Here is a 27,811-nt window from a genome sequence, read left to right on the forward strand (position 1 = left end):
TCATCAACCGACCAACCGGGTCACGAATGAAAAGAGCGAACGTTACACCTGCGCCCACATAAGCGCGAATCAGGTCTGGCTAAAAAAGTTGGCAGTGCAATGGTTACGCGCAAAAGGAGAGTTGCGCCGCGTGCGCCTTCACTGTTCTGAAGGGCAAAGGGAATGAGGGAAACGGTCATAACAATTAAATATAGCGTTTTCTTCCCACGATGTAGCCTAGTTAATCTGTGTTTGATATTAGACACTGGTGTTTCAACGAGTATTTAGTTAGACCGCACAATCGTTTAAGTCAAAGAGAGGAGCGTGTCTTCAACGAAACGTCATCTATTTGACTTGAAAGCCATAGCCGGGGATAGACGATTTAACAGTGACCTCCAGTAGTCGTGAGATGTGCCGCGTGAGGCGGATCGGACCAGCCTGTCGTCAACGATTCACAGAGGACCACATGCATAGGCTACGCGCTTTCTTTTCTAGGTGGAATATCAAAACTATTATTGCCGGAATAAGGATTCCTATTTAGCTTGTAATTAACCATCGGTTGGTTTTTTTTCGACCTAACTGGGCAGCATCTATGAGAAAAGTCTTACCTGTCAATTCAGTCTGTTTCTGCAATCCTGTTTTACGAAAACTCTTTCATTAGGCCTACATTATAATCTACGGAAGACACATTTGATTCATTCGCCTCATTAGTAAAGTGCTATGATCTTTATTTTGTAGGCTATCCTACATAGGCTACTTGACAACCAAAATTAAAGCATTTTTGAAGCGCGTGATTTTAAGTAATAGTACCAAAGCTGACTGTTAAGTTGTCTTACTAACGTATGGTCTTCGCCCGTCTGCACAGGTAGACGAGAACGAACCCCATGAAGTTAGCTTAATCAGTCCAAAAGACCCATGCAAAGCCATGATGGGGGCAGTGACCGCTCAGTGTTTAGACGTCCTACACAGCAAATTATCACGGCTTTCACCTACTGGGTTACTCACTGTACAAAACTGGGAACAATGGATTTAAAAACGTATTGGTGCTTTTAGAAAGAATTCAAGAGGACATAAGCCTTTTATAATTTACAGAACTATTCCCGTGTCTTTGGAAAACTTAATAATGGGAACAAGACTGCAAGTTATCCTTGGAGTGTTTCAGTTTGTTTCTCTCACAGGAATACCCATATGTTGTGGCAAGGTATGTATAGCTATATTATTTTAGCTTTTTTTCCCTGGAAGGCTAAGCCTGTTAATCGAACCGGCTCGACCGCCCGATTGATATCAAGTTGCGCCAGCAGACTGTGACGACTTCTGAAACCTATGTTATCATCCTACGCAGGTTGTGATGTTTGCCACTCTGAGTCCATGGCATTTTTTTTCACGTTTATGATCTAAACATTTGTCCGTGGCGGCCACTGACATTTGCCTCAAGTGTTTTATACCATACAGCGTCACAGGAGGTTATGCGCTTCCAGCTCATATTTAAATCGTGACCACAAAAAAGGTCAAAATTCGGTGAACGCGCAGACAAAGACCACTTGGACATGGTCTCGCTGTGAGGTTGTGCTGATTCATTCTAAACGCCAAATTCTCTGAAGACATAGAAGTCTTGCTATTTAGCCAACACAGCTGCCACAGCTGGCTACTCAGGAAAAATACTTAGTCAGAAACATGTAATGGGTTACATTTGGACTAATAGAAGATACACACAAGTTACACGCAACTGGTTTCTAGTTCAATATTTATCTGAAATAGGTAGTCTAGCCTACTTATCTTAGCGTATAGGCCTATAGACTAGTGATCCAATGTTTTGGAGGGAATACACATTATTGCTTATAAGTAGGCCTTCGTTTTAAATCTGATGTTTTCTATTAAACTTGTTGATAGGCTATGAAGATAGTGTGTATTAAATATGTTCTAATTCTAATTCATCTAAACAAAATCTGATTGCTCCTGTATCTGTCAAGACCGTTATTGCACATGGATAAAAATCCACCACATATTGGAGAAAATAAATCCACCACAGAAAATGTAAGAATCACATGAGGGATGGATGACATCACACACATATTCTTGTCTCAGTGTTGTGCTGAATTGAGAACCTTTGCACTTATTGCTCACTCAGTGCCCTAGGTTTAACACATGAGTGAATTGTAACAAATCTAAGATGCCAATGTTGTATATTAATTAACTGACTGTACAATTGCACTTTTAGTATTAAATGATCTCGGTGCACAGTCACAGCAGTGATTTGACTGGGGACCCATTGTGCCGCTTTGATCTGTGTGCATGTGTGTTGGCATATTTAGTTGTACATGTGTGTAGCCTATGTGCCACTTTTGCCAGTGACTCACTCACGAGAGGGAGTTATCTTCCGCTTGTGATGATGTCACAGTCTGTGAGTCCCCTGAGTGCCAGGCCGGCTTCTGTCACCTCGAGCCGCTCTGCAGAATAGTCCAGTTGCTGCTCGCCATGTCAGCTGGACAGACTCAGACCAGAGGCACACTGGACGATGATTCAATTGAAATATTATACAGGAAAGCCCCAACTGGGGGACGTACTGTGTCTGCGCTTCTGTGGCATCAGCATCGGGAGATAGGGGGGAGGATCACGTCAGTGATGTTGAGAAAGCAGCTTTGCTGGGAGCGGGTGGGATGCTCTTCACAAACCTCAAAGGAGGCCGGGTAGAGTTGACGCAGAGAAGCCTGGATAGAGCGACTGCCTCTGCTGCAAGAGCTGGCACTGCTTTGATTTGTGTGTGTGTGTGTGTGTGTGTGTGTGTGTGTGCACGCATGCGTGTGTGTGTGTCTGTCCATGGCAGTGCCAGTCTCCTTTTGAGCTTAGATCTTGGCCCCGTATTTCACAGTAGTTCTGATGCCAGTGAAGTTTGTGTGTGTGTGTGTTTGTGTGAAATGGTGGTGGTGAAGAAATGATCTGCCCCTTCCCTCATATTACAACACGAACACCCACTGGGTTTGCTGGCAGCCAGTCTGCTCTGGCCTTCATTTTTGGTGCTCAATAACATTGTTGAAACTGTGTATATCTGAAAAGGTAACAAACGAGTCACGTGAAAATTTAAAATAATCTCTCCTCGTCTCCCACCGTTTGGGTCTGCAGTCCTTCCCAGTGTAATCTCCTCTTCCCTACTTCATCGTTCCTCCCTCCTTCACTCCCTCCCTCCCGTGTGTACTTGATATCCTCCCTAAGTTGTTTGCTCAATTGTTTTGATTTATTCACATGTATATGTATACTAGAGATGTGTGTGGTGGATAGTATGTAAGAATATAGTTGTCACTTGTTAGTTCCTAGAATATCAGAAACAAACACACCGCGCACACGCACACATACACACAAACATGCACAGCCATACACCCCCGCACACACAGAGAGGCAGAGACCTGGGCAAAGGCAAATGTGGTGACAAAGAGGGAGGGGGAGAGGGGGCAGAGTTTAGAGCAAAGTCTACATTCCCTTGACAGTGACCTTGTTCTAAAGCCCAAACCGGTTAGTATCCAGCCAAGGTGTGTGTGTGTGTGTGTGTGTGTGTGTGTGTGTGGGCACTCTTCAGATTTTCACGCTTGGCCAATGGTTCCAGGTTGAGATTCAAAAATGACCGGAATTTACAGTCCAAACAAAGGTCACATTTACTATAGCACTTCATGCATGTTGAAATGTTATGACATTGCCTGTATAGTGTTTTGGAGCAGTTTTCCCCCTAACATTTTCTCCTGTTTCTCCCCCCTCTCTTTTAGCTAACACAGTGGCAACCTACAGAACCCCACAGATCTAGAGAAGGTAGTTATTCCTTTCGCTTTGACACAACATGCTTATTCATGATCAGATGGATGAACATGTATAGCTTCTCTATGCGGCAGATTTAAATAATGCCTACTGTCTTTGCATCCTGGAAATCTAGCCTTGAATCACTAAAATAGATGCTCTCCAGAACTCTAACCGGCTCTGTAATCAGCAGCTAAAATTGAGCACAGCTCTTTGAGCCAATCAGAAAACTTTTATTCTCACTGCTATTCCTGCCTCCCATTTCTTGAGTGCGCACAGCACTTGTCAGGAGAGGGACTCCAGCAGGGACTCACGGGAGTTAGCAAGCTCCCAGCTGGCACATGCAATGCTAATGATTTTTCTTGGCCTTCTGTTTTCCATGGCCCTTTGCACTCTGTTGTCTGTTTCAATGAGCTCTCTCTTTCTCACCCACACACCCTATCACACACACACACTCACACACACACACACACACATGAAACTCTCATACACATACACTCTGTGTTAGTCTGTAACCTATGCTCACCTGGTCTCATGTCCTCCATCACTCCACTCTCACACTCTACTTTTCTCTCCTCCTCTCCTCCCCTCTCTCCTCCTCTCCTCCCTCTCTGGTGAAGTGGTGAAGTGGATGGACGTGTACCAGCGGAGCAGCTGCCAGCCGCGGGAGGTGTTGCTGGAGGTGTGGCGGGAGTTCCCAGAGGAGACGCACCTCCTCTACCTGCCCTCCTGTGTGCCCGTGCACCGCTGCGGGGGGCTGCTGCGCCGACGAGGCCCTGGAGTGCGTGCCATCCCGCACCCATACACTCACCATGGAGGTACGGACGACTCCATGTATACACACACACACACACACACACACACACACAAACACAGACACACACAGAGGAGCAGAGGTGCTCTCATGTAGTTCACACACACACACACACACACACACACACACACACACACACACACACACACACACACACACACATGGGCATGCACACACATACTCACACAGACAGGATTCCATGGATGTTTACACACACACACACACACACACACACATACACTCACATGCAACCACAAGCTCAGTGTGGAGAGACAGAGATTTACATCCATGCTCACACTGAAGAGAAACTTCACAGACATGGACATGTACAGACACACATACTGACACGCTCTTACTCCAGAGCAGCACTTTTCAACCAGTCGTGAAGCCTTTGCTGCTGGTCCCTGACAATGCATTCAGTACTGTGGCCCTGTAGGGGATCACCCCTCAGACACCTCTGGTTGCTTCTTGGTCAGAATGGTGGTACCTAGATCACAATCAGTTTAAAATTACTTTCTCACATACACACACACACACACACACACACACACACACACACACATACACACACACACACACACACACACACACACACACACACACACACACACACACACACACTGTTGGCTATGGTGATTGTGTGCACTCACACTCACAACACTCAACTCACCTTCCTAATGTTGCCCTGGAAGTAAGTCTCCACACCACAGTTCAGACACATCCAGACACACACAGACATTCCCTAAACAGGAGGAGGGCAAAGGTTATGAAGGTAAGAAGCAATACATCACACTCTTTCTCCCTCGTCTTTTTACCTCCCTCTCTCTCTCCCTCTCTCTCTTTCTCCCTCTCTTCCACTCTCTCCCTTGTCTATCTTCTATACACAAACACGTTAGAAATCAGTATTGACACACACTCACTCGAAAACATGCCTCCTCCCCCCACGTACATTCTCCACACACACACACATACACACACTCACTCATGCACACACACACACACTCACACCACGTGCCTGAATGTGAGCCATACATATTCAGATAAGGGTAAAATGTGAGTCCTAATGGACAGGAGCTGGACTTTGTGCACGTTCGTGCTCTGTATGTATAGAAGGTGTTAGTGAATAAAAGATGCTGTCATTACTATGCATGCCAGTGCAGCATGCCACCCCGATGGTGATTCGTGACCATGGCTTTCCCTCCCTTCCTCCCTCTCAATCTCCGCAGTTGATGAAGACCTCATACATGAAGCATGAGATGGTCCAGCTCCCCTTCACCGAACACACTCAGTGTGAGTGCAGGTGAGCATGCGTGTCCACATCCAAATCCTCAACCTCATACACACACACACACACACACACACACACACACACACACACACACACACACACACACACACATGCACATGCACATGCAAACATACATGCAAATACATTCTCATCAGTACAACTCTTGTCCTACCAATACAGTGAATACTTGGCCACTCTTTGGAGAGTACGCTCCCTCCTTTGCATATGCATATTGACCTCCCCGCTTGGTCCCAGTGGAGCACGTTTTTTTGTACAGAATCCGAAAGAAACGCCCCCATTTGGCTCGCTGCCTGATTTTTATTATAAGTCATTGAGAGCATCATCTCAAAGGACCATTCAGAGATTGAGGGTTGGGATTAGGGTTTAACCCAGGGTCTCAATGAGAGTCTGTAGACTGGGTTCTCCCATGCAGAGCATTTAATACTGTATGGATTCTATATCTCACACGGGGACTTTCAGTGAAATCCCAATATAATGAGCCTGGTTTGTGTTTCTTATAGTCATTATGGTAATGTATGTAAGATGAAGACACACACACATTGTTCTGTGATTGAATAGATTTATGCTATATGTTCTATATCCAGAATTCTTTCCAAACCTAACTTTTAATGTCTACATGTTGTTTCTCTTTCTCTCTTTCTGTGTCTCTGTCTCTTTCTGTCTGGTTCTTTGCAGACCAAAATCAGACATGTACACCCCCCCAACCAGGTACTAAGTGTGTGTGTGTGTGTGTGTGTGTGTGTGTGTGTATGTGTATGTAAGAGAATTGTTGCTTTTGTCCTCCACTTGAAATCCCAGTCACCAGATAACATCATTTTGTTCTCTGTCTGTTGTAGTCTTTCTTTTCTCTGCCCATTCCTCCGCCTCTCTCTCTCTCTCTCCTGGTCTTCCCTCTCACTGTTGTTTGCGACTCCATGGTGATGGCTGAGATCATTTAGCTAATTGACTGCGAATGAGGGGAAACTACTTGCACCATCAGACACTGGTTCTCCCTAATCTCATCCTACAAGGTCTTAGGATAGGATTTTCACGATGGACAAAAACAAGATGTTCCAGTTGCTTGCAAACTGTAGCCACCCAATGTAAACACATGGTCGAAAATAGCTGTGATTAAGTTTACATATGTAACGTTTTCCTCAGGCCATTCTAAGTCACTTTGTGTGGAGGCCCCCATTATACAGTACCTCTCCTGCCCTGGCAGTCAGGCCAGCTGGCCAGTGTCTAGAGTCTCTGGATGGGTGTCAAAGTCTCCTGCGTTGGGAAAGAGGACATCCATTTTATTGCTTAATTAGGCCAGTGGCCTCTTAGGGGCTCTTAAAAAAGTTGGAGAATAACTTGAATCAGAGAGGGAGGAGGAAGAGAGAAAGAGAGAGATGAGTGTGTGTGTGTGAGAGAGAGAGAGAGAGAGAGAGAAGGCTCCAGGCGAATGATGCATGAGTTTTGTTTTGAAAGAAACTAGCTTTTTACGAATCCCCGCTGACTGGAGGTCACTGAGGCAGAGAATGCACGTATATAGAAGGAGATAAATCACTGCACTTCTTAACCTCTTTTTGACACCGAACAGCACATTTCTCTGGTCATGTGAACGCACTCCCAAATCCTCATATGTTTCCTCACTTTCCCTCACACACATGATGTACAGGATTTTAGATGACTCTGAAGAAATATCTTTTGTGCTAATCCCTATGAGGAGTGACGGGCACAGCCAGCGCTAACGTGTCTCTTTTTGTTTCCTCTCCAGGCAGGAAGATCACCGGCCGACACGGAAAGACAGAAAGAGGGAGCGTGGAAAATCGCGACGAAAGAAAAACCGGAGGATCAAGCCCACGTACGTCCCTCTCACCTTCCAAATGTGCTTCGCAGCTCACACCTCCACCCCCACCTGCCAGATTTGCCCTAGTAATACAAATGTGCAGCGGTGTTGATGTGTGTACCTGCACGTAGGCATTCCCACACAGCCCCCCTCCCTCCCTCCCTCTTCACAGCTAGACTGATGAACGAAAGAATCCAAATGTTTTCCTTTTCATTTCCTTTCTCCTTTTCATTCGTACGGCCCCTCGTCAGTCACGTCTGACCGCCTCGAGTCAAGGTCAGTCCGTTTAGACAGTGTGTCCCTCACTGCCATCCATCATCCAGCATGCTTGCATTGAGTCGGTGGCAGGTGTGAAATCAGGCTAATTTGCTCCCTTATAATGCTCAGTCGCTGTCTCCCAGCCGACTGGACAGAGAGCCACTTAAGTCGAGACAAAGATTGATTCTCCCCTTAATTAAGTCACTCAGCTGTATATTTCCTCTTTCAGGCCTGGGCTTAGTTCAGCCAGGGAGAGTGACAGCTCCTTCTCCCAGGCGACCAATTAGAGTAGCTTGAGGCGGCGTTTCAAAGTCCTGGGTGGACTCTGACCTCCACACCACAGTCTTTAAAATCGTCGTCTATCTCAACTGTGGCAGCGCATGGCTCTGCCTCCATGTCCCAATGCATTGCACCCAGCATTTTTCCCCAGAGCCATGGAAATGACTTTGTGAGGATGTAAGCTGTATGGTTTTTTCCACAGTCAGACGGCTTAACTGCTATGGAACCACTGCTGCTGACTCCAATTTTATGGAAATGTGTGTTAATGGAAATGAGTGAATGAGTGCATTTGTGTCCATTTTTAAGAAACTAACCCATCTTGTTTGAATGATAATCATTTCCGTTAGCTTCCTCTTTCATTTTTGTAGTCAGTATAAGCAGCGACAGTATAGCAGTTTTGTCCAACATTAGATAGATAGATAGATAGATAGATAGATAGATAGATAGATAGATAGATAGATAGATAGATAGATAGATACTTTATTGATCCCCAGGGGAAATTCAAGAAATTATGATACAGTTAAGACAGTTGTCTGAATGAATCACACAGATTTTGCTCATCTTCCCTCCAACACAGACGGCCAGTTTGGACCACTGGTCCTCCTAGTGTTGCCCCCATGCCCAGCACCCCTCCTCCCCCCGCGATGGTGCAGTGCGCGCCCTGCCCCGGGCGCTGGCGGACCCTCGACCCCCAGTCATGTGAGTGCCAGTGCAGGCTGAGGGAGACGGGCTGCACACGTCGAGGAAAAAGACTCAACCAGCACAGCTGCAGGTCAGACACTGGGCACAACTGGACACAACTGTCCCCCTAATCCCCCACACACACACAGACACTTAGCAGTGACCTGATGTCATGTTATGGACCCAAAATGGAGTTGCCTCTGTACTTCATGGCTTGATGTTTGCCCTTGTTGTCTTCTCCTTTCAGGTGTGAACCGGTGAGGGAATGATGTTGATGAACACTCACTTCCTCCTGGTTATAACCACTGTTGGCCCTCATAGCTTTAAGGAGAGGAGAGGAGAGGAGAGGGATATGCTTCTCCGGGTGTTGGGAGGACAGTGGGGGGCGGTAGGGGCAGGTGGGTGGTGAACTTCCATAGACTGTGAAAGAAGACTGTGGGACAGGGAGTGTGTGCTGTTGACTTTCTCATGATCCCTCTCCACTAAACAAAGCCATCCACCACAGCATCTGCAGATGCCCTGATCTACCTATGTGTCTGTGTCTATGTTGTGTGTCTTCCAGGCTTGCCACATACTTGCTTTGATAGCATTTGCAGCTGAACGTCACCATGTGTATAGACAAATATATGATGTTGCTTCTTTATGAGGTTAAAGGGTAATGTAGACAACGTAAATGTTTGAAAAAGGGAAATGACCCGAACATGTCAAGGTCTCCTGGGCACAAGACTCAAATACCAGGACTATTAGAAGGGTATGGAAAGGATATGTTATTACCCTTGATGGCAAAATGGGTGTGCAGTTTTAACAGATCTAACCTGAAATGGATTTATTGCAATCCTAGCTTTTTGCTTATAAGGGTTCTAAATGTAGGTTACAAATGACAAATCTAGGGAATTTTACATCTACTACTTTAACTTAGTATAAACTGCCTGTGGAATTGAAATTACTTGAATGTCGCCAGTTGCCATATGAATGCTTCTACGTGAGTCAGGCTTTCCACCTAACATAGTTACACACTTATGACAAGATACCTGACAATTGAGCATACAACAGTTTAAGACAGTTGTAGGTTGCAGAGAGATTGGCTGTATTGAACGATAAGAGAGCTACTGTTGCAATGCAGTAGAAGAGAATAGCGTCATGTCTGTGGTATATAGGATTTAAACATGGCAGATGTGATCATCACTGCAGATATAGTGGATGGTGTGTGTCTACACTGGCCATGCTGATTTTAACTGTGGGCTCAGGATGGTTGGAAGAGATATCTGTGTGGTCCATAGGTCTGCTCACATATTCATGGCCTCATCACGGCCCCGCAGATTACATCACTGAGTCTGTTTGTGTTTGTGTTTGTTTTGTTTGTTTTTTTCCCCCTCCATCTTTCTTTTTTTCTGTTAGGATTGAAAGAGCCTTGAGCTCTGGCTAGGCAGTGAGGGGAATGTCAATAGTAAGGGGAACTGGCCTTATTCCAAGAGTGCTGTGAGACACACACACACACACACACACACACACACACACACACACACACACACACTCAGTCGTACACACACACACACAGTCAATCTTACTTTCAATTGAATTAGTCCCTTTGATTCATTCCTTTTTAATTCATTACAGCCACTCTGAGTAGTCCACACAATCTTAACCACCACATCCTAAGAAAAGCTATAATGTCATAATCAGTCTCTTTCTCGCTCTCTCTTTTCCTCTCTCTCTCTCTCATACTCACACTCACACACACCTCATACTCATTCTAGATTTGTAGACATGTGCGTTTGTGTTATTGTCCTTATGTTATTTTAGCCTCATTCTTTTGCAGATAGTATCCCCAAGACGTGTTTCTTTTGCACGCAGTGTTTCTTTGTTTCTCTGTTTTTGTTTTCTGTTAATCCGCCTGCACAGAATCTGTCTGGGTGGCCTAGTATGTACACATTTGGCATCCACACACATGTCTGTGTTTGGACTGAATTTAAACAGGGGAGAAAGGGGAAGGTTAAGCAGGCCAGAAAAAGAGAAAAAACTATATAGTGTATTAATCAACAGCAGCGTCAACTCTGAGCAGTATGGGGAAAAAGATCACAAAGTCACTCATGTGTTTGTGAACATACTGTTTGTGGACTGGATTGAACTGTACATTATCTGGAGTTTAATATATTTATTTTTTATATTGAGTTTTATATTGAGCTATGCATTATTTCTGTGAATTTGTGAATTTAATTGCTACTGTGACAACACACAAACAATCAGTGTTCTACATGGAGGACAATTATCAATTTATACATTTATACATAATGGTTGGTGATTAGACTGTGGTTAATATTTAAAGATTTACAGTTGCATAGATATTAGTATATTTTGTTAATGTCAAACATTTTGTAGTGCCTATTATTATAAACCATATAAGAGGTGGAAGCCTGTTTCAAAGGAAGATATTCTACAAGCACTGAATTTCTTATGAGTTCATAGCCAAACTTAAGTATGCCGTTTTCTTCACGCTAACAATATTTTACATGACCTCTTTTTTGTTATTAAACAGAGGCATTGGACCCAGCAGTGATGATGACGATATTATATTGTTAAGTTTCCCGATGGCTATTCTGCTATCCAGGGAGGGAAATCAGACAGTTGCTAATTTGAATAATACCCATGTCCAACAATGGGCTCTGTTGTGCTTTTCACATTCCATATCAAAACATACACATGTGTGCACGTCCCTCTGTTTGCAGTATGTGCCCATTCATGTTTTAGCTGTCTGTTTATGTGTGGGCCAGACACGGTGGATGTCTCCTGTTTCTCCTCTCTTGGTTCTGGTTCTTTTCTTCCCTGTTTGTTTTGGCTGAAGTGTCACAACCCTAACACCCCATCATTATGTGACAGAACAGAGGCTCGTGTAGGGTCAGTAGGTGTGTGGTATTTCAGGCCCTTCAAATGGATATCGGGGCAGTTAAGCGAACAGACGCACTAGCAGTTTAGACACTATTATATTTATACTGGGCCCCATTTTTCTTTTCATTTTTAGAACATGCAGTTGAACTCTCTCTCTCTCTCTCTCTCTCTCTCTCTCTGATCCCAGAGACTTTGGTATGACCGCTCTTACTTTTGCACTTTTGACTTGATAGGTTCAGTTCAAAAAGGGGATAATCTAACCAGCGTACAACACAGCCCCTTCATTAGTTTGGCATTTTGCTGGCTACTTCAAAGGCAGGCATCCAGACTATTTAGTCTCTAGCTCGCTACAATGTCTTAATTGTATGGCTAGCACCCCCAAAAAAAAAAATCATTAGAAAAACATGTGCAAGGGGATCCCCCCTCTCTCCCTGCCTATGCGTCTGCACATCATGTAGACTTTTGTGTATAAACAGACAAGATCTATTCCGTGGCAGCCAACATAGACAAAGTGGAAGCTGCAGTGTAGGTCAGACTGTGTAGAATATGAATGTACTGATCCTGTATCTGGATTGCACGCCCCTCAGAAACAGTATACTGTGGTAGGTAGCACAGCATCCATGCCCGCCATTTAAGGTCAGTGTTAGTGCAGATTTTAGTTGATGTGTTGATGTGTCCCATAGTAAGCTATATACCTGAATACAGTGTTCAAGTTCAAACAAACAGACCACTGGTAGTGCTACAACCCACCCAGAGCCTATTTTTTGATCTATAATGTTACCTGTATTTCCTCTTGTATGATAATGTGTGTATTATATGATGTTAATGAATACTACTGCTGCTGCTGCACCATTTGTGCCCTTTATCATAACATTATGTGTGTATGTGTGCAAATGTTCAAATCAAATTTGTGCTACAATATACAACAATGCCGGTCTTAAAATGCATATGTGATCCGCTTTTATGTGTACAGTATGTATATAAGCTCCCATATCATTTTACTTAGAAAAGAATCAAGAACTACCTGTGACATATTACAATGTTTTTGACACTATTAAAGGGAAATGTCTTATTTTTGAGAAGGGTGTCATTATTTACTGGTTTGGACAGCTGTATGCCTTCTCAGCCTCCCACTGTAACGTAACCTCCTGCTCATTTGATTTACTCCTTCATCTCTCATTTCATCCCCCTTTCTCATCCTCCCTTTTTATATCCCTCCCTTGTTCTCCTCATTTCGTCTCTCTTTTAATGGTAATGAAAGACAAACAGGGTGGTAATTACCGGCATGTGCTAGGAGGCAGCAATGGAGGGAGGGGTAGGGCACCGGGAGGTGGGTGCGAGTGGTGTGATGTGAAAAATAATATTATCTCTCGGCGTCCTCGCCCTCCTCCTCCTCCTGCCCGCCAGGCTGCTGAGTCAGGGGACAGGCGCCCCATCTGTCTGTCTGTCCACTCGCACTCCGACTGGATGGGCACTGCTAACCAGCCAGGCCTCTACTCTCTCGCCACGCGGCCAGACGGTCCTCTCTGGCTCCTCGCCGCCCGTGTCAGCAGTCGGTGCCAGACCGTGACGGTGGGATGTCTGGGCAGTCTCTGAGTCATTCATCATGGGGAAGCTCGACACAGGGTGTTAGGTAGCACAGCCATCTTGCAGCTTCGTTGCATCATTATTGTGGGCTGTTAGGGTGAACCTATTCGCCAGCAGCGCCGTGATTTCTAATCTCTCCCCTGAGAGGGAGTCCTAAATCTAAGAGGTCAGACGCTCATCACACACTGACGTGGCATTTTCTCCCCACTGCAAAATATGGCCTCATTTTTGCCACTGTTTGGAGGTGACTGAAATATGACAGGTGAAATAATTCGACGGCTGCTCTCGTCACGTGGCCCCTGCGAGGATGCAGAAAGTTTCTGTGCGCCTGTTTTGTCTGGAAGGAGACAGGACCCATTCAGAGGCTCCAGAGCAGATGCTGCTGCCTTACTTGCCAGTCAGGGCATGCTGCCAAGCCTAAATATAGCAGCTGAGCCGGCATACGTTTGAGGGGAAAAATGGATGAGATTAGAAATGAACGAAACAGGAGGAAGATAGAGATGGGAGGGTGAGTGGAAAGGATTCAGGGAGTGACAGAGAGAAAGAGGGAGAGAACAGACTTGGGGGAGAGGAGAAAAAGACCGAGCGAAGGAGAACAGGAATGAGTCATCCAGGAAGAGGCTGATGCTGGAGTGCTGCGCTCTGCCACTCCTGCTCAGGATTACTCCATGGCTCGTACACATGGAAATGCTTGGAGAGAGAATGCCTTGCTCTCTTGACAACATTTATGACATGTGTATTTAAGTCTAACTTAAAAAAGTATGTCTGCCACAGTTTTTCAGTGATAGTATAAATAATAAATATGATGCTTCAATCATTTAGCCAATACACTTTATAGACACTTTCCTTTTTTTTCATTTCCATCCATAAACATTGCCTTGTGTTTTTTTCCACTGCTGTCTTTGTGAAGAGCGGCGCTTTGCTAATGATAAAACCCTCACTGTGTTTATGTGGCGACCTTTTGTTGAGGCAGCTGTGTTGGAGCAGGTTCTGGGCCCTATCTGGACAGCATGAATGTGTGTGTTTTGATGGTATCTCAGACAAAAAAAGACTAACAAAGTCAGTGTATGTTTGAAAACACGCGCGTGTGTGCGTGAGAGAGAATAGGTGTGGGCCAGTGTTCAAAGTGCTGTGAGTCTACATGTGTGCTGTTAAAGGCCCTATCTCACTCACAGGCCTTTCTAATGTTGTGGAACCGCCATCTGTGATGTCAGGAGTGTGTGAATGAAACAACAAAAGTGTGTTATCTTCCACATGAGTATGGACCTTTTACATTTTATTTTACTACTGTTTTTACTTCAGTAACACAGTCCAGTTATTTCAATGTTCACATAGGCCTCTGTTCCTGATTAATCTGCAGTTGGACTTCTTTCAGCATCATTGCAGCACCATGCAATGTCTGCCAGTCATTAGTACAAAAGTGACTACATCAGAAAACATACTTAGAGAAAACAGAGCATGTCAGACGACAGAGAAGAGGACATATCACTTGTTCTTAACATGCTGGCTCTTGTTAGTCATCCATGCGGGTGAGTTTGGGAACTAGAGTTAGTGGACTTGTATGACAGAAGATAGGTAGAATGTTATCTATTGCCCCCACCCAAACATGTCTCCTTCCCTCTCTCTCTTTCTTTGCTGCGCTTTCGCCTCCTCCTACATAATATTATCATTACTCCGTTGGTCCGTTATCCTGTGAACATTCATATCCACTTTCCATTTCTTCAATTTGTGATTATGAGTAGCCTATGCCATGATATCTTCTCAAAAGAAAATGCAAATGTGAAAAACATGTTACACTCACGATGAATCACCTGTAACTTCATAAATCATGGTCAACAGAAGTGTGCAGGCTCATTGAGCCCAATTATTATATTGAATTTCACAATATAAAAATAGTTAACAGCGGCTCCTGGTGGTGATCTGAAATTCTACAGCAGTTGCTCTTTTGCTTACACATTGTGCGCGTGCGTAAACGGGGACGTGGCAATGACGTCAAGATCCGGAAGCACCCGGACGGAAAGTGAAATACAGGACTTGGGAAAATCGAGAGGCCTTTTTATGTGAAAACTCACCTTTGTACAACATTAACAGTAAGTTCGAACGGCTCAAATGGCATCAAGCAACCCGAAGCCTTTTAATGGATTGTTTCCGTCGAGAGACCATCGGAACACATCTGTTTAATTTCGAGTTTATCGCCTGCGGCTAACTACCCATTAGGCTAACCATATAGCATACGTAGCTGCTGCGAAGGGTTTTTGGTAGCACTAGGTAGCAAGCTAAACAGTTCACCAGCGGCATTTAAATAGCTACGGTTGTCGTCCGATAACTGTACTGTTGAAATACGTAACACGGTGTAATTTTAAACGTCAGACATTGATTAAGATGTGAGTTTCATTAACCTTTATTAGTTAGTCGAGTGTAAGTTAAAGAAACCCTGCTCTAGGTTGCTGACTTAATCCAATAACATGAACTGTTAGTGGTTAAAATCTGTTAGTCTGGTTACGTCGGACTCTATACTTAGGTTTCTTCCAATACGCTTATCGATTGTACACGTTTCGAAATGGATACACAGCTCTCAGATGACAGATCTTCGTAGTCAAATACTGTAAAACAGGAGTACAGTAACGTTATACGTATCCTAAATGCTGTTCTCGGTGTTTCAGTCTAGTCTGATGACTGTGGTTGTCCAAAACGCTGAATTTTACTGAAATTCTGTGGGCTCATAGAGACCAGTATTGGAGCTCAGATGAGTGTCTCCTTCTCTATTCCAAAGCAACTTGCCAGGGTGACCTCTTCACGTTAGGTTAGAAACCCCTTGATCGCCCTAATTGTTATCGCTGCATACCAGTACTCTGGGGAGGGTATACACAACTAGGTAGACTTAATTGTTAATAGCACATTCTTTCAAATATGACGATGAACAGGAAACGAATTTACAGTCCATATATTGTCATGTTGACATGTGCACTTGTTCTCGGGCTTGTTTTCAAACTTCAAAATAGAGATGACTCAACTTCAATGTAGGGCATATTGTCATAGCAACGTGTGCCATCTCCTATTCTCAGATGCTCAGTTTTATTCAGTTGATTTGCTGAGAACAAAACATGTGACTGTAAGTGATGTGTGATTGATATGTGAGACATTTTTTATTTCTCTAGATGATGCTTGGAGGGAGAAGTCAACACTCATCACCACCAGACTCCTAGGGTAGGCCTGAAGAGGTTGTGCCACATTTGACCCAGTGCTAGTGGGCTCACGCCGAAACTCTCACCTGCTGGCTGAAACAACCACGCCTTTCTCTGTCACCTGACGGGCTGCTGGCTTCGCCCATCATGACCTGCAGAGATCGCACTCTGGAGTTCCAGTCCGCCTGCAAGTCCCTCCAGGGCAGACAAATACAGGTGCGCTTGCGATGTTGGACCAGGGCCCACTGATGTAGTGACTGAGTCACACTCTGAGTTTGCAAAGGTGTCCTGTTCCTCAAGTTTAAGTGCTAATGGCCTCTAGCTGACGTGCTCCATATTTATACAGTGCTGTACCATGTTGTTATTGTGCATTGCCAACTATTTGTGATATTTTATTATTGACCTCAGAGATGTTCTTTAGGACTTGGGAGATGGAAAAGGGGAAATGATTAAAGGCAGTGGAGAATGGCTTTAGCATGGTTTGTTGGCCTGAGGTGTCCAGTTACATGCAGTGCAATGTGACTAGTCTAATTTAAGTCACCAAGTCTGCCTAGGTATTTTATATTATTATTAGTTATTAACTTTGAATATAATATTATTGCATGTCATTCCTTGTTCTTCATTGTTAACTAATATATATTTGACGGCTCCTGATTACCGTGTCATTCCATTCTCTTCCTTGTTCACTAGTAAAATATGATGGTTTCTGTTTCTGTCTCTTCCTTGTTTTCATTTTCTTTTCAGAATGGGACTCCTTCAAGTAAACCAGCACTCAATGCCCTCAAACAGCGCAGTGACTTCACTCTTATGGCAAAGTAAGGCGCAAAGATTTTTTCCCCTGTCATAGACTTGTTTGTTTTGATATGGTCTGCAACACATTAAATCATTAAAATGAGTCAGTATCCCTTATGACGTAAGAATCTGAGGATCCTGTGTGATTGTTTCTTAATGTTTCATTTCAGTGGAAGTTTTAATGTGTTTACGTTACATTGTTTTCTGTTCCTCTCCCCTCAGGAGAATTGGAAAAGACCTGAGCAACACATTTGCCAAACTGGAAAAGCTAACAATACGTAAGGTTTTGTTTTAAGTCTTATTTTGTTTTAAGATTTCATGAGGAAATATGATAAATAGCTATTAATTCAAATGTCATTTAATTGCAGTGGCCAAAAGAAAATCCTTGTTTGACGACAAATCTGTTGAAATAGAAGAACTGACCTACATTATAAAACAGGTGAGTGGTTATATTGTCCCATCTGTATGCTAAGCTCATGTATCAATGCACTTGCTCAATGTAATTACTTTGTATGAAGAGTTACCTTAAATACCATCATCCCAAAGTTACACGAGGCTGGTGCAAACCAGGGAGATGTTTTGGGGTGACATTTTTAAAATGCACTTTTGTTTTTTGGTTCATTTGTTTCGTCTGCCTCGCACTTGCAGGACATCAACAGCCTCAACAAGCAGATAGCACAGCTGCAGGGGCTTGTGCGCTCCCGAAGTGGACAAAATGGCCGGCACGTTCAGACACATTCCAACACCATCGTGGTTTCCCTGCAGGTTTGTTATATGATTTGCTCCCTCTGAAGTGCTCTGATCTGGAACCAATCTAAGATGCTAATCAATGTTGTGTGTTGGGATGCTTACAAACAGTATGTTGTTACTTGCAATGATTTTTTTTTTTTTTTTTTTTTTTTTTTCATTTTCAGTCAAAGCTGGCATCAATGTCAAACGACTTCAAATCCGTATTGGAAGTCAGAACTGAAGTAAGGAAAATGTTTTTATTGTTATCAACCCTGAGTGAATCATTCTTGCAACATTGAAGCTGAAGTTTGTTCACTTAATGAATTCAAAGAAACCAGAAAATTGTGGAATTGATTGTTTCATCATTTTCAGAACCATGTTTTACTCTTTCTCTTTATGGCTGCTGTTTTTCTCAGAACTTAAAGCAGCAGCGCACCAGGAGAGAACACTTCTCAAACGCCCCGGTGGCTGCCTCCCCTCTTCTGGCCAATAACTTCGGTGAGAGAGAACACTTCTGAGAAAATCAGGAATGCTTTCAAAACATTGCTGACATGAATCCTATCAAATTTCAGCTGGTGACATTGAATCGTAACCCAGAAGAGTCAACAGTAGATTTTATCGGTGTCAATCTAACGGCTTGGGAAAACAAAAATGTTTATTTTGTATCTCTGTCTCTGTCTGCTTTCTGTGATGGTAGGGAGCTCCGTGTTGCTGCAGGATGAGTCGCGGAGCATGGGAGGTGAGGTCTCTATAGACATGGAGTCCCAGGCCAACCCCCTCCAGCTGCAGCTCATCAATGAGCAGGTAACACCAATATCCAAACACAGCAACGTCCTTGGCCTTAACTCTGTAATGTAAACCCACGGAGATAAAGTGTCGGCAACTCCAGAACATTGCTCAGGAGTTAAGAATCAGAAGTCACAGCTCCATCAGTTGTCTGCCATAGTTAATTTCAACCATCAGCTGTCCATATTTTCGTAAAATAAGATGACCACTTATTCATCTAGATTTTTCACTCAAACCTCCCAGGTGGCTTCAAACTGTCTTCACATCACTGGCCATGGTATCCAGGGTTTCCCGCAGAAAATTGGTTAGTCAAGGTGATAGGGTGGCGTTTGTGGGGGCAAATGTGCAAAGGTGATCACAGTCACTGTTTATGGCAGAGCTGACAGCATTGCTACAAGCATCCTTCTTGGTTTTAAAAAGAACAATTCAAGGGCCCTTTGATAATTGCACTCTTTAACAAGTGCGGACCATTTATGCTTTCATGCAGACTATCAGACTGTTGCCCTGCAGCCTGTTCCGAAAGTCTGTCTTAATCTATACACGGAGAGTAGATGAAGTTTAGATTATTTTATACTTTTGTGTAAGATTTACAATTTTGAATTAGAATGTTTGGCGAACGATGATAGATAGCGCGATGACATTCAACCACCAGATGCCGCTGATCGGATGCATCACATGATTATATAGCCTAGGCCCACCCGTAAATCCTCAAATTATGGCCGGAATAATAATTGCCAGAAGTAGCCTTTGACTATCAGTCCATGAGCACTAAAAAACATTGTTTTGATTTAACTCAATGAAATTAAAGAGCTTTTATTAATAGTTTATATTGTTGGTTGGTTTAATTGCCTACTGTTGAATGAAAAGTCGTTGTCCTAATGGGTCTCAACACGTTGCTCTCAAGCTACCAATAGCTTGGGCTACTACATTTAAACACAATTGTTGCCGCGAGGCATTCCAGCATACGAATTTAATAAAAAAAGTAAATCATGTATAATTAAAAAATAACTCAATTTAGGCTACCGTAGGCCTACTTGGCGACGCAATAAGGTTTTCCATTACATTTTCCTGTCTCGCAATAAACACAGCGGGTGGAAATCCCGACACTCTTTCAACTACATGAAACTTAATAGTGAACCATCAAATACCCCCCAGATTTCAGTGCCTATCAGTCCCGACATTTAGCAATATAATCAAACAGTCCAAAATTTGAGGAATTACAGTATTAAAATTTTTTAATTGTTTTTTAGTATTATTTTTTTTTTATGCGTTCTGCAGAGAAGGGAGACGGTTTAGAATGAAAGGGAGAAAACAGTAGGCCTAGAGTAACACGGCGGATATCGCTCATATAGGCTACTTATTAAAAAAAAAAAAATTGACGAGTTAAGGCGGCAGGCGTGTGTTGCTAAGGCGGCCGCCTTAGCTGCAAAGTGCTGCGGGAAACCCTGGTATCAGTGCCTGGCTATGAGGCCACGGTTTGGAATTCATGTGAAAGCTGTGTTTGCTGCTACAGCTTTCTTCATCGCTGTGTATTTGCCTGTGTACCCTCAGGACTCGTACATCCAGAGCCGGGCCGACACAATGCAGAACATTGAGAGCACCATTGTGGAACTGGGCTCCATCTTTCAGCAGCTGGCGCACATGGTGAAGGAGCAGGAGGAGACCATCCAGAGGTGAGGAGAAAGTACCCCACTATCTTTAGGAAACCTGGCACTGGAAAAGCAGAGGAGGAGTTTAGTATCCTAAACATGGAGAGAGTACCCCACTATCATTAGGAAACCTAGCACTGGAAAAGCAGGGAAGGAGTTTAGTATCCTAAACACTATCCAGTAGTAGATTTGTAGTCACACTTATGTGTAGGCACACACATATTTTAACTGGGGGAAAAAACAATACAAATGGTGTTAAAACAGTTTGGGTATGAATGCAAGCAAACATGCTCATGTTTCCTCCTCTGTCCTGTCAGGATTGACGCTAACGTGGAGGACACACAGCTGAACGTGGAGGCAGCCCACACGGAGATCCTCAAGTACTTCCAGTCGGTCTCCTCCAACCGCTGGCTCATGATCAAGATCTTCCTCGTCCTCATCATCTTCTTCATCATCTTCGTGGTCTTCCTCGCCTGAGATCCTCGAAGAGGAGGCGGAATCGAAGGAGGACGAGCTTGTGGTGTTGAAGAAATGGACTAATGCACAGATAATGAGTGGGAAAGGACTGTGGACGATGGAGAGAGGGGAGGGGAGGGGTGCAGAGCAGAGATTGATTAAATTATAACTGGACTTGATGCTTTTAGTGACGAGACTGAAGTCAGTTTATGCTCAGAGTCTCTGTGTGGTAGGCCCCAGTGCATACCAGAGAGGCAATGAAGACTAAACTTGTGCTGCATCTGGTTGTCCGTGGAGAGACTTTTGAGTTGCACAGACTTCACATGCTCCCCTGTAGAGATTTGCAAACATTTGAGCCTTCAAATCTTTTTTTCCCTTTTCTCTATCTCTTTATCATCACTATTATTGTTGATTATATTAAGAGAGGCGGAGGCTTTTATTTAAATTGGTTTGATTCTGCAAACTAGTCCTGGTTTTGATTTGTCCCTACAAATTTTTGTTTATAACTGAAGTGGTGACAAGAGAAATGACGTATATGACTCGTGAGGTAATGTGAACGACTGTAGGACTTTGGAATCGCCCAAACGGTTTTTGTTGCGGTCTCTCTCGACCACTTATTATTCCCACGTCTGCTGGCGACGGAGAGGAGAGGCGATTTGTGTGAGATAAGAGCCCTAGATTAGGGCAGGTTGCTTTGGGAGAAAAGATTTGTTTTTCTTTCGCTTTCAACTCTTGCTTTGCCAAATAGTTTTGCGTTCATGAACATGCGGTGGGACTTCAACCATGCTCCAGAGGCTGCCCTGTGTGGAGCTGACCGGGATTTATTAGTTAGTCTGACCCAGAGAAATGAAGGGCTGCCTCGCTGTCACTGTCCTCATGGCCGGCCCTCTTCTGCAGAAGCTCCGCCGTACTGCCATGACTTGAGAACGCTGTGAATGAGCGTAGCATCTGAAGTTGGGGTACTCTAAACTTTACCTCTCCCGGTCACTGTACATCTGAAGTTGGGGTACTCTAAACGTTACCTCTCCCGGTCACTGTACATCTGAAGTTGGGGTACTCTAAACGTTACCTCTCCCGGTCACTGTACATCGGCTCCTTCATCACGCTTCATTTATTGTTTCTCAGGTGTAGTCTGGTCGGAGGTCTCGTCTCTTGGCCAGGTGCCTACATTAATGTACAGTGAGATATTAAACTAACGTGCACTTTTATGATAACTCCTGCTTCTCTTCACACTTTTTTTTAGCCAAATGCCTTGCCTCCTCTTGTATAAAGTGAAAATAGTAACATGTAAGGAAAATGAAGTGCATATTAAAACATCATTTGGAAATTATGAACTTTGTATCTATGCATCATGGTTTGTTGGTTAAAGGGTTTGAGGCGGTCACCATCTAGTCACATAGACACTAGTGTCACATCTCATGAGGAGTAGTTCCAGTATCTTGACATCACTGCATCATCAGCAAAACAGGGTAAAAATGACAAACATGTTACATAAAGTATATATTAACAATGAATAGGAACAGCATAATCCTCCTGTAGCATTACGTGTCGGCAGTATTTAGTTGTAAGCCTAATCTAAGACACATGTGTCTAATATTCAGATGCCCTTAGGACTTAATGAGGAATAGCTGAAGGGCAGGGCTGTGGGCACATGAGCACATGGGCTTACACAGGAAATGGCAAAAACAAATGCTTATATTCACATTATATTAGCATTTATTCACAATGTATAAATTACAATATGCATAGGCAGTCACTTTTGAAAAACAATTACACCACAAATTTCATAGAAAATGAGATGGAGATGTTATCTCAGGAAGCTACATTACTGTGACCAGATAAGCACTTACAATACAATTTAGTAGGTAAGTGTATGCATTGTATGTATGTGTTTGTGCCTTTGTTATCAACCCTGTGTCCCTCATGTTCTTCTGGGTTCTGTTTTCGGTGTCTCTCCCTTCCTCTCTCGTCCTCCAGATCCTCCTCTGCTCCCTGGCCTCCCATCCCTTCTCCTCCCCCGGCGCTCAGCTGTGGACTCTCTGCTCCAAGGGGCTGATGTCCGGCATGCTCCTGCTTCGCGTCCTCCTCGAGCCTCGCTGCACCGCCACCTTCTCGGGCACCTCCTCCTCCTCCTCGTCCAGCCACGCCTGCTCCTGCAGGTTTCCCCGGGAACCGCCCAGGAAGCCGCCGGGGCCGCGGGCCGAGCGGAAGCGCGAGCGGAAGCTCACGAAGGAGAGGCTCCTGCTGCGCTGCTTCTCCCAGAGGTTGGCGCGGGCCTGCATCTCGGCGTCGCTCTCCATCTCCTCCAGGCAGTTCAGCAGCACGGTGCGGAAGAGACGCGGCACCTCCTGCACGTCGGGCTCCATCTCCGTCACCACCTTCCGGAACCTGCCCAAGGGGCCAGACCACAATCAGGGACCTCGCATCGCACGCAGCTGTGGGGTGTGGCCTTAATGGCTACTTCGTAGGAGAAATCACAGTACGCCCTAAATGACCCAGTCCAGACCAAGCACTTATAACTAAACAGATGTCGTAAATGAAGAACGTACCTCTAATCATTCTAATCTCTATCAACCTCCAAACAAAATGATAGCATGTCACATTTATATTTGCTGTATAACAAATCTGTTATAATGTTGTAATAGGCATTTCACAAATACATAGGTATTATGCATTAGTATGGGGGAATGTCTGTCATACAGACATGCAGTTAACCCCTCTGCCAGCCCAGGGGTAGCCAGCCTACCTGTTACCCCTCTGCCAGCCCAGGGGTAGCCAGCCTACCTGTTACCCCTCTGCCAGCCCAGGGGTAGCCAGCCTACCTGACGATGGCGGGTCCACAGAGATGCGGAGGGATCTTGGAGCAGAGGTCCTGCAGGCCCATCACGTCACCGGGCGTGAGCTCGAACGGGGCCTTGACCGGCACCGACGCCAGCCAGCTGTAGTCCACAGAGGACGAGGAGCTGTGGCGTCGGCGGCCCTGGGCGGCGCGCTCCAGACGCACACGCTCCGTGCGCTTCACCATGGCGCCCAGCTCCAGCATGAGCGTGTTGATGACCAGCTCCTCGGATGTGCGCTGCCCGGGCACCTTCGGCTCGAGGGAGAACACTGCTGACCATGGGAACATCTGGCAGTGTGGGGAAAAGATGTTCAATTACTGCATCAGTATCTACACAAACAGCTCACAATAGCTAAATGCAATTCAGCTATTTATGCCTCCTTAAATACATGTTGTATCCTCTTCCAAGGATACATCCTCTCCAAACACTTCTAACAACCTAACACACACTTACCATGAACTTCCCTCTCTTCCTCCTTCTACCACTTTCTCCTCCTACCACACTTTGACTAGTACTTGCCACTCTTATCTCTAGTAATAGCATTGACAGATGCATGGTAATGCCTAGCTAAGGTCTCCTCTGCACTGCAGCTTGAGTGGTATTCTCTTGCTATAAGTCGCTTTGGATAAAAGTGTCTGCTACATGAATACTTGTCAATGTAAATGTTTATGCTGTGTTGTGGATGTTTGCCTTTTGTGAACTAATGTGGTGGACTGTCAGCAGTCAGAACCAAATCTGCAGTAAAGTAGTCTCTTGCACATTTGACATTTTACACATTTTAAAATATAGGCTTATTTTGTGATCATGAAAGAGTGAAAAGGTATTATGATAAGCATGTAATTCAATACAACCATGTCATGTGTACCTGTTAGCTGCAAAAGTTCTGAATATAGAGTTTAAATATCCAGTGGCATAAAAATGTCAATCATTCATAAGCAGGCAGGACTGAAGCTTACCTCTTCAATCTGATAGTCAGACCTTCCCAAAGTCAAATTTTGTGTTTGGAGGTTTGTGAAGGTGCAAAAATATCCAAGAAAGAGGTATCCTGGGGTGAAGTTGTAGTACTGCAATATTCAAGTTGCCTAATAAATCCAAGTGCAGAATGCTGGATGTGGTCCCAAGAACATGACTGACTTGACTACCTTGCAGGTCTCTGGTGGACAGTGGCACAGATGTAATCCGCTATTAATACACTGACACCTCCTACTTATGCTACATAATTAGACAGCCCACATGGCTTCATGCATGTGATGTTTATGTGAAACAATGGCACTGCTTTAACAACAGGTGGCTTCAAATGAAAGCATTTTACCTAAAGTGAGAGCAATGGTCACTTTTGAAATAGACTGCCATTTTTTATATACTAGACGATGCATAGAGGATAACTGCACATATGCTCTTATAATATATATATTTTTTTTTATTCCAGTTAATATTTAAGTAAATGTATGTTTGTATGCTTAAAAGTGTAGTAGACCAATTGGTCTTGATGAATTGAGTAAGATTACATAACACACAGCAGGTGAATCTAGAAGAGGCCTCAGGTTTCCATGGTGCTCAGCGGTCTAGAGGCTCAGTCATCAAGGATTATTACAATACAGTTCCTAGAAGTGTTAAGATGTTATAACTAATATGAGATAATCTCATTATACTCATTAGTAGCCTACTGTTGCCTTGAAAGAGATATAGGCCTATCTCAAGATACAGGACACTGAAAACAGTTGGGATATGTGTGGTGGAATGGCTTTAAGAATTAAAATAATTCAGAAATCTGAAAGTTTGCTATTTTCAGCGGCCAGGGATGATACTCAGCAAAGATGAGAATCTTCAGCGTCTTTGAAGAAATTGTAGACTGGGTAAACCCAGCCTGATCTGCCGGCGATTTTTTTTCCGCCCTGCAGCAATGTTCGACCTTAAAAGATGGAGCATTGTCTGGTGATTCTTAGACTAAAGAAATTGTGCTCTGCATTAACTTTCTATTTAAGTCTGTGGTATTGCCACTAGATGGCGATAGTATTAAGATTTCAGAAATTAAATTTCCCCTGCCTGAATATCCAAATTTCCCACCAGATCTACGTCACTGACCGACCCCCACCTCGTGTGTCAAGTAGAGTTTAGAGGGATCCCTGACAGCACGAGACAAACTAGCTAGCCTGCCCTGAGATAGAAGAGCCATTTTTGTGTAACGTTAGCGTTTTGATCAATCGTAACTGGCGGACGTTACATACGGTAAAGACGACGGATTTACTCTTTGGATTTCAAAGTAAGTTAATTTCTCTACTTTACATGGACTGGAAAATAACGAGTCCCCACGCTATCAGTTTACACTGGCAACAGTGTTTCAATTAAAAGGCGCGTAACGTTAATAATCTGCTAGCCACGATCAGTTTTTTTTTTTTTTTTTTTTTACATTTGACACTCTAGGAACAATACTCCAACTCTGGCACTGTTGCTTGACTCCCGTTTGTAAAGTGGAAACCAACAAAATAATTTGCTAAGAAACTCCCTCCTTGTTCAGTAACGTGTTCGCTAGCTACCATTACTAGCCTTTTCTTACCCATCATTGACCAGAATCACGATAGCTAGATTATGAAGGTTAACAGTTAGTGTTGCCGGATAATTTACGTTATGCTAATTTAGCTATCTTAACTGTCAATTTAAGACGTTTTTCCCTGAAGAAGAAGCAAGAGCAGGCATAACGTTAACGTCAACGTTAGCAGCTACCCATGTGAACAGCTTCTCAGCCCGAGTTTGGTTTATAACATTAATGTTACGTTATTATCAACAAGAAGATACAATGTGAATAATCATGAAAATGATAGAGTGCAAGATAAAATGTTAGCCTAAATGAGTTGAATTGTCAACAAATCTCTTTGAGTAAAACCATTTAATCTTATAAAACAATATCCATCGGTCATTTTTGCTAACTGTTACTTAATGAGTGTTTACGTTTTTTTGTTATCGTCCATGGATAAGGGAAGCTTAAGAACGTGTTTTGACATGAGCTCACACTATATGACTCGATAAACCCAGAAGCAAACAAATCCTGAATGTCTGCATTCCTTTGTTTAAGCAGGAGATCCTGCGTTTATAGTGTCTTTGTGCGCCGGGGAGGGAGAATTTCTTCGCGACTAATTACCCTTTTCCATCTAGCTTCTACGTTATTCATTCAATTCACTACACATCCACATTCACATTCTGTATTGCAGGGGAAATGACAATGAGTAAAGGCAAGTTTACAAATGCTAAAACAATGTATGTACAAGTTATTTACATTTTATGCATATCAAGCGTGTGTGTAAGGGTTTGTTGTCAAGTCATCCAACCCCCTTGAGAGTTAACTGGTTTGCACTATTAAGGAGAGGCATCACCAGTGCACAAACACTTCCACTCACATGCAGTTTTCTCAAGGGCAAGCTCTCTCAGATATTGCTTTGGAGCAAGTCTAAACAGTAGTTTTCCATTCCACCTCTAGGCAAAAGTATTAATCTCTTCACAGGCACATCTTATGAAAAAAAAAAAAAAATTTTTAAAATAGAGATCTTCCCGAAACACTTAACTGCTATGTAACTGCTCTGTTTATTTATTTACATTTTAAGATGGACCTTTGATGACACCACTGAGTGGTTTCTGACCTGCTTGAAGTTCTGTGTGTGGGTGGGTGTGTCACGGTTCTGGCACCATGAGCTGGGCAGCGGACGACTGGACGTCGGGCCTGACGGGCCAGGTCCTGCAGAAGGTGCGGGAGCTGCAGGCCCAGCAAGAGCGGCTGGGCCGCGAGAGGCAGCAGAAGCAGCTGCAGCTGGATAACGCCGAGGCGGCCCTCCACAAGCACAAGCTGAAGGTACGCTAACGCCACTACCATCAGGCATCCCTCTCTCACTCCTGCTGGTCACTAGCTGATGAGCCTCACTCTGTGTCCTCTACCATTCTTAGAACACAATGCAGGACACATCATCCTGATTCCATTCAAAGTCAAAGTCAA

The 27,811-nt window shown here is 44.0% G+C and overlaps 3 protein-coding genes across 4 annotated transcripts; 2 read left to right on the forward strand and 1 right to left on the reverse strand.

Annotated features, from left to right (window-relative positions):
• The first annotated feature begins 108 nt into the window (after window positions 1-108).
• On the forward strand, window positions 109-12,878 carry vegfba (vascular endothelial growth factor Ba). The gene is given in 9 exon segments (XM_048231889.1): window positions 109-1,180; window positions 3,735-3,777; window positions 4,383-4,513; window positions 4,515-4,580; window positions 5,803-5,876; window positions 6,561-6,593; window positions 7,627-7,713; window positions 8,813-9,007; window positions 9,164-12,878. Coding segments are annotated over 9 exon segments (729 nt in total). The 5' UTR covers window positions 109-1,102; the 3' UTR covers window positions 9,186-12,878.
• A 2,475-nt stretch (window positions 12,879-15,353) lies between these two features.
• stx5a (syntaxin 5A) lies at window positions 15,354-22,316 on the forward strand. 2 transcript variants are annotated; one of them, XM_048230934.1, is made up of 12 exons: window positions 15,354-15,479; window positions 16,548-16,596; window positions 16,703-16,790; window positions 17,319-17,389; window positions 17,589-17,644; window positions 17,735-17,805; window positions 18,015-18,131; window positions 18,281-18,337; window positions 18,512-18,593; window positions 18,793-18,899; window positions 20,433-20,554; window positions 20,848-22,316. In XM_048230934.1, exons 3-12 carry the CDS (start codon window positions 16,722-16,724, stop codon window positions 21,005-21,007), a joined length of 912 nt encoding a protein of 303 aa, XP_048086891.1. In that variant the 5' UTR covers window positions 15,354-15,479; window positions 16,548-16,596; window positions 16,703-16,721; the 3' UTR covers window positions 21,008-22,316. The 2 variants fall into 2 exon arrangements, with proteins under 2 accessions (XP_048086891.1, XP_048086888.1); XM_048230931.1 differs by having other exon boundaries at window positions 16,548-16,790.
• Window positions 22,317-22,684: 368 nt separating this feature from the next.
• On the reverse strand, window positions 22,685-24,987 carry zgc:162144 (RD3 domain-containing protein). The gene is made up of 3 exons (XM_048230935.1): window positions 24,783-24,987; window positions 23,809-24,113; window positions 22,685-23,374 (listed from the first exon to the last, which is right to left on the reverse strand). The coding sequence occupies exons 2-3, from the start codon at window positions 24,111-24,113 to the stop codon at window positions 23,011-23,013; spliced, it is 669 nt and encodes a 222-aa protein (XP_048086892.1). The 5' UTR covers window positions 24,783-24,987; the 3' UTR covers window positions 22,685-23,010.
• Between the last annotated feature and the right edge of the window lie 2,824 nt (window positions 24,988-27,811).

This window comes from Alosa alosa, chromosome 21, assembly GCF_017589495.1.
Source record: "Alosa alosa isolate M-15738 ecotype Scorff River chromosome 21, AALO_Geno_1.1, whole genome shotgun sequence".
Classification (NCBI taxonomy): domain Eukaryota; kingdom Metazoa; phylum Chordata; class Actinopteri; order Clupeiformes; family Clupeidae; genus Alosa; species Alosa alosa.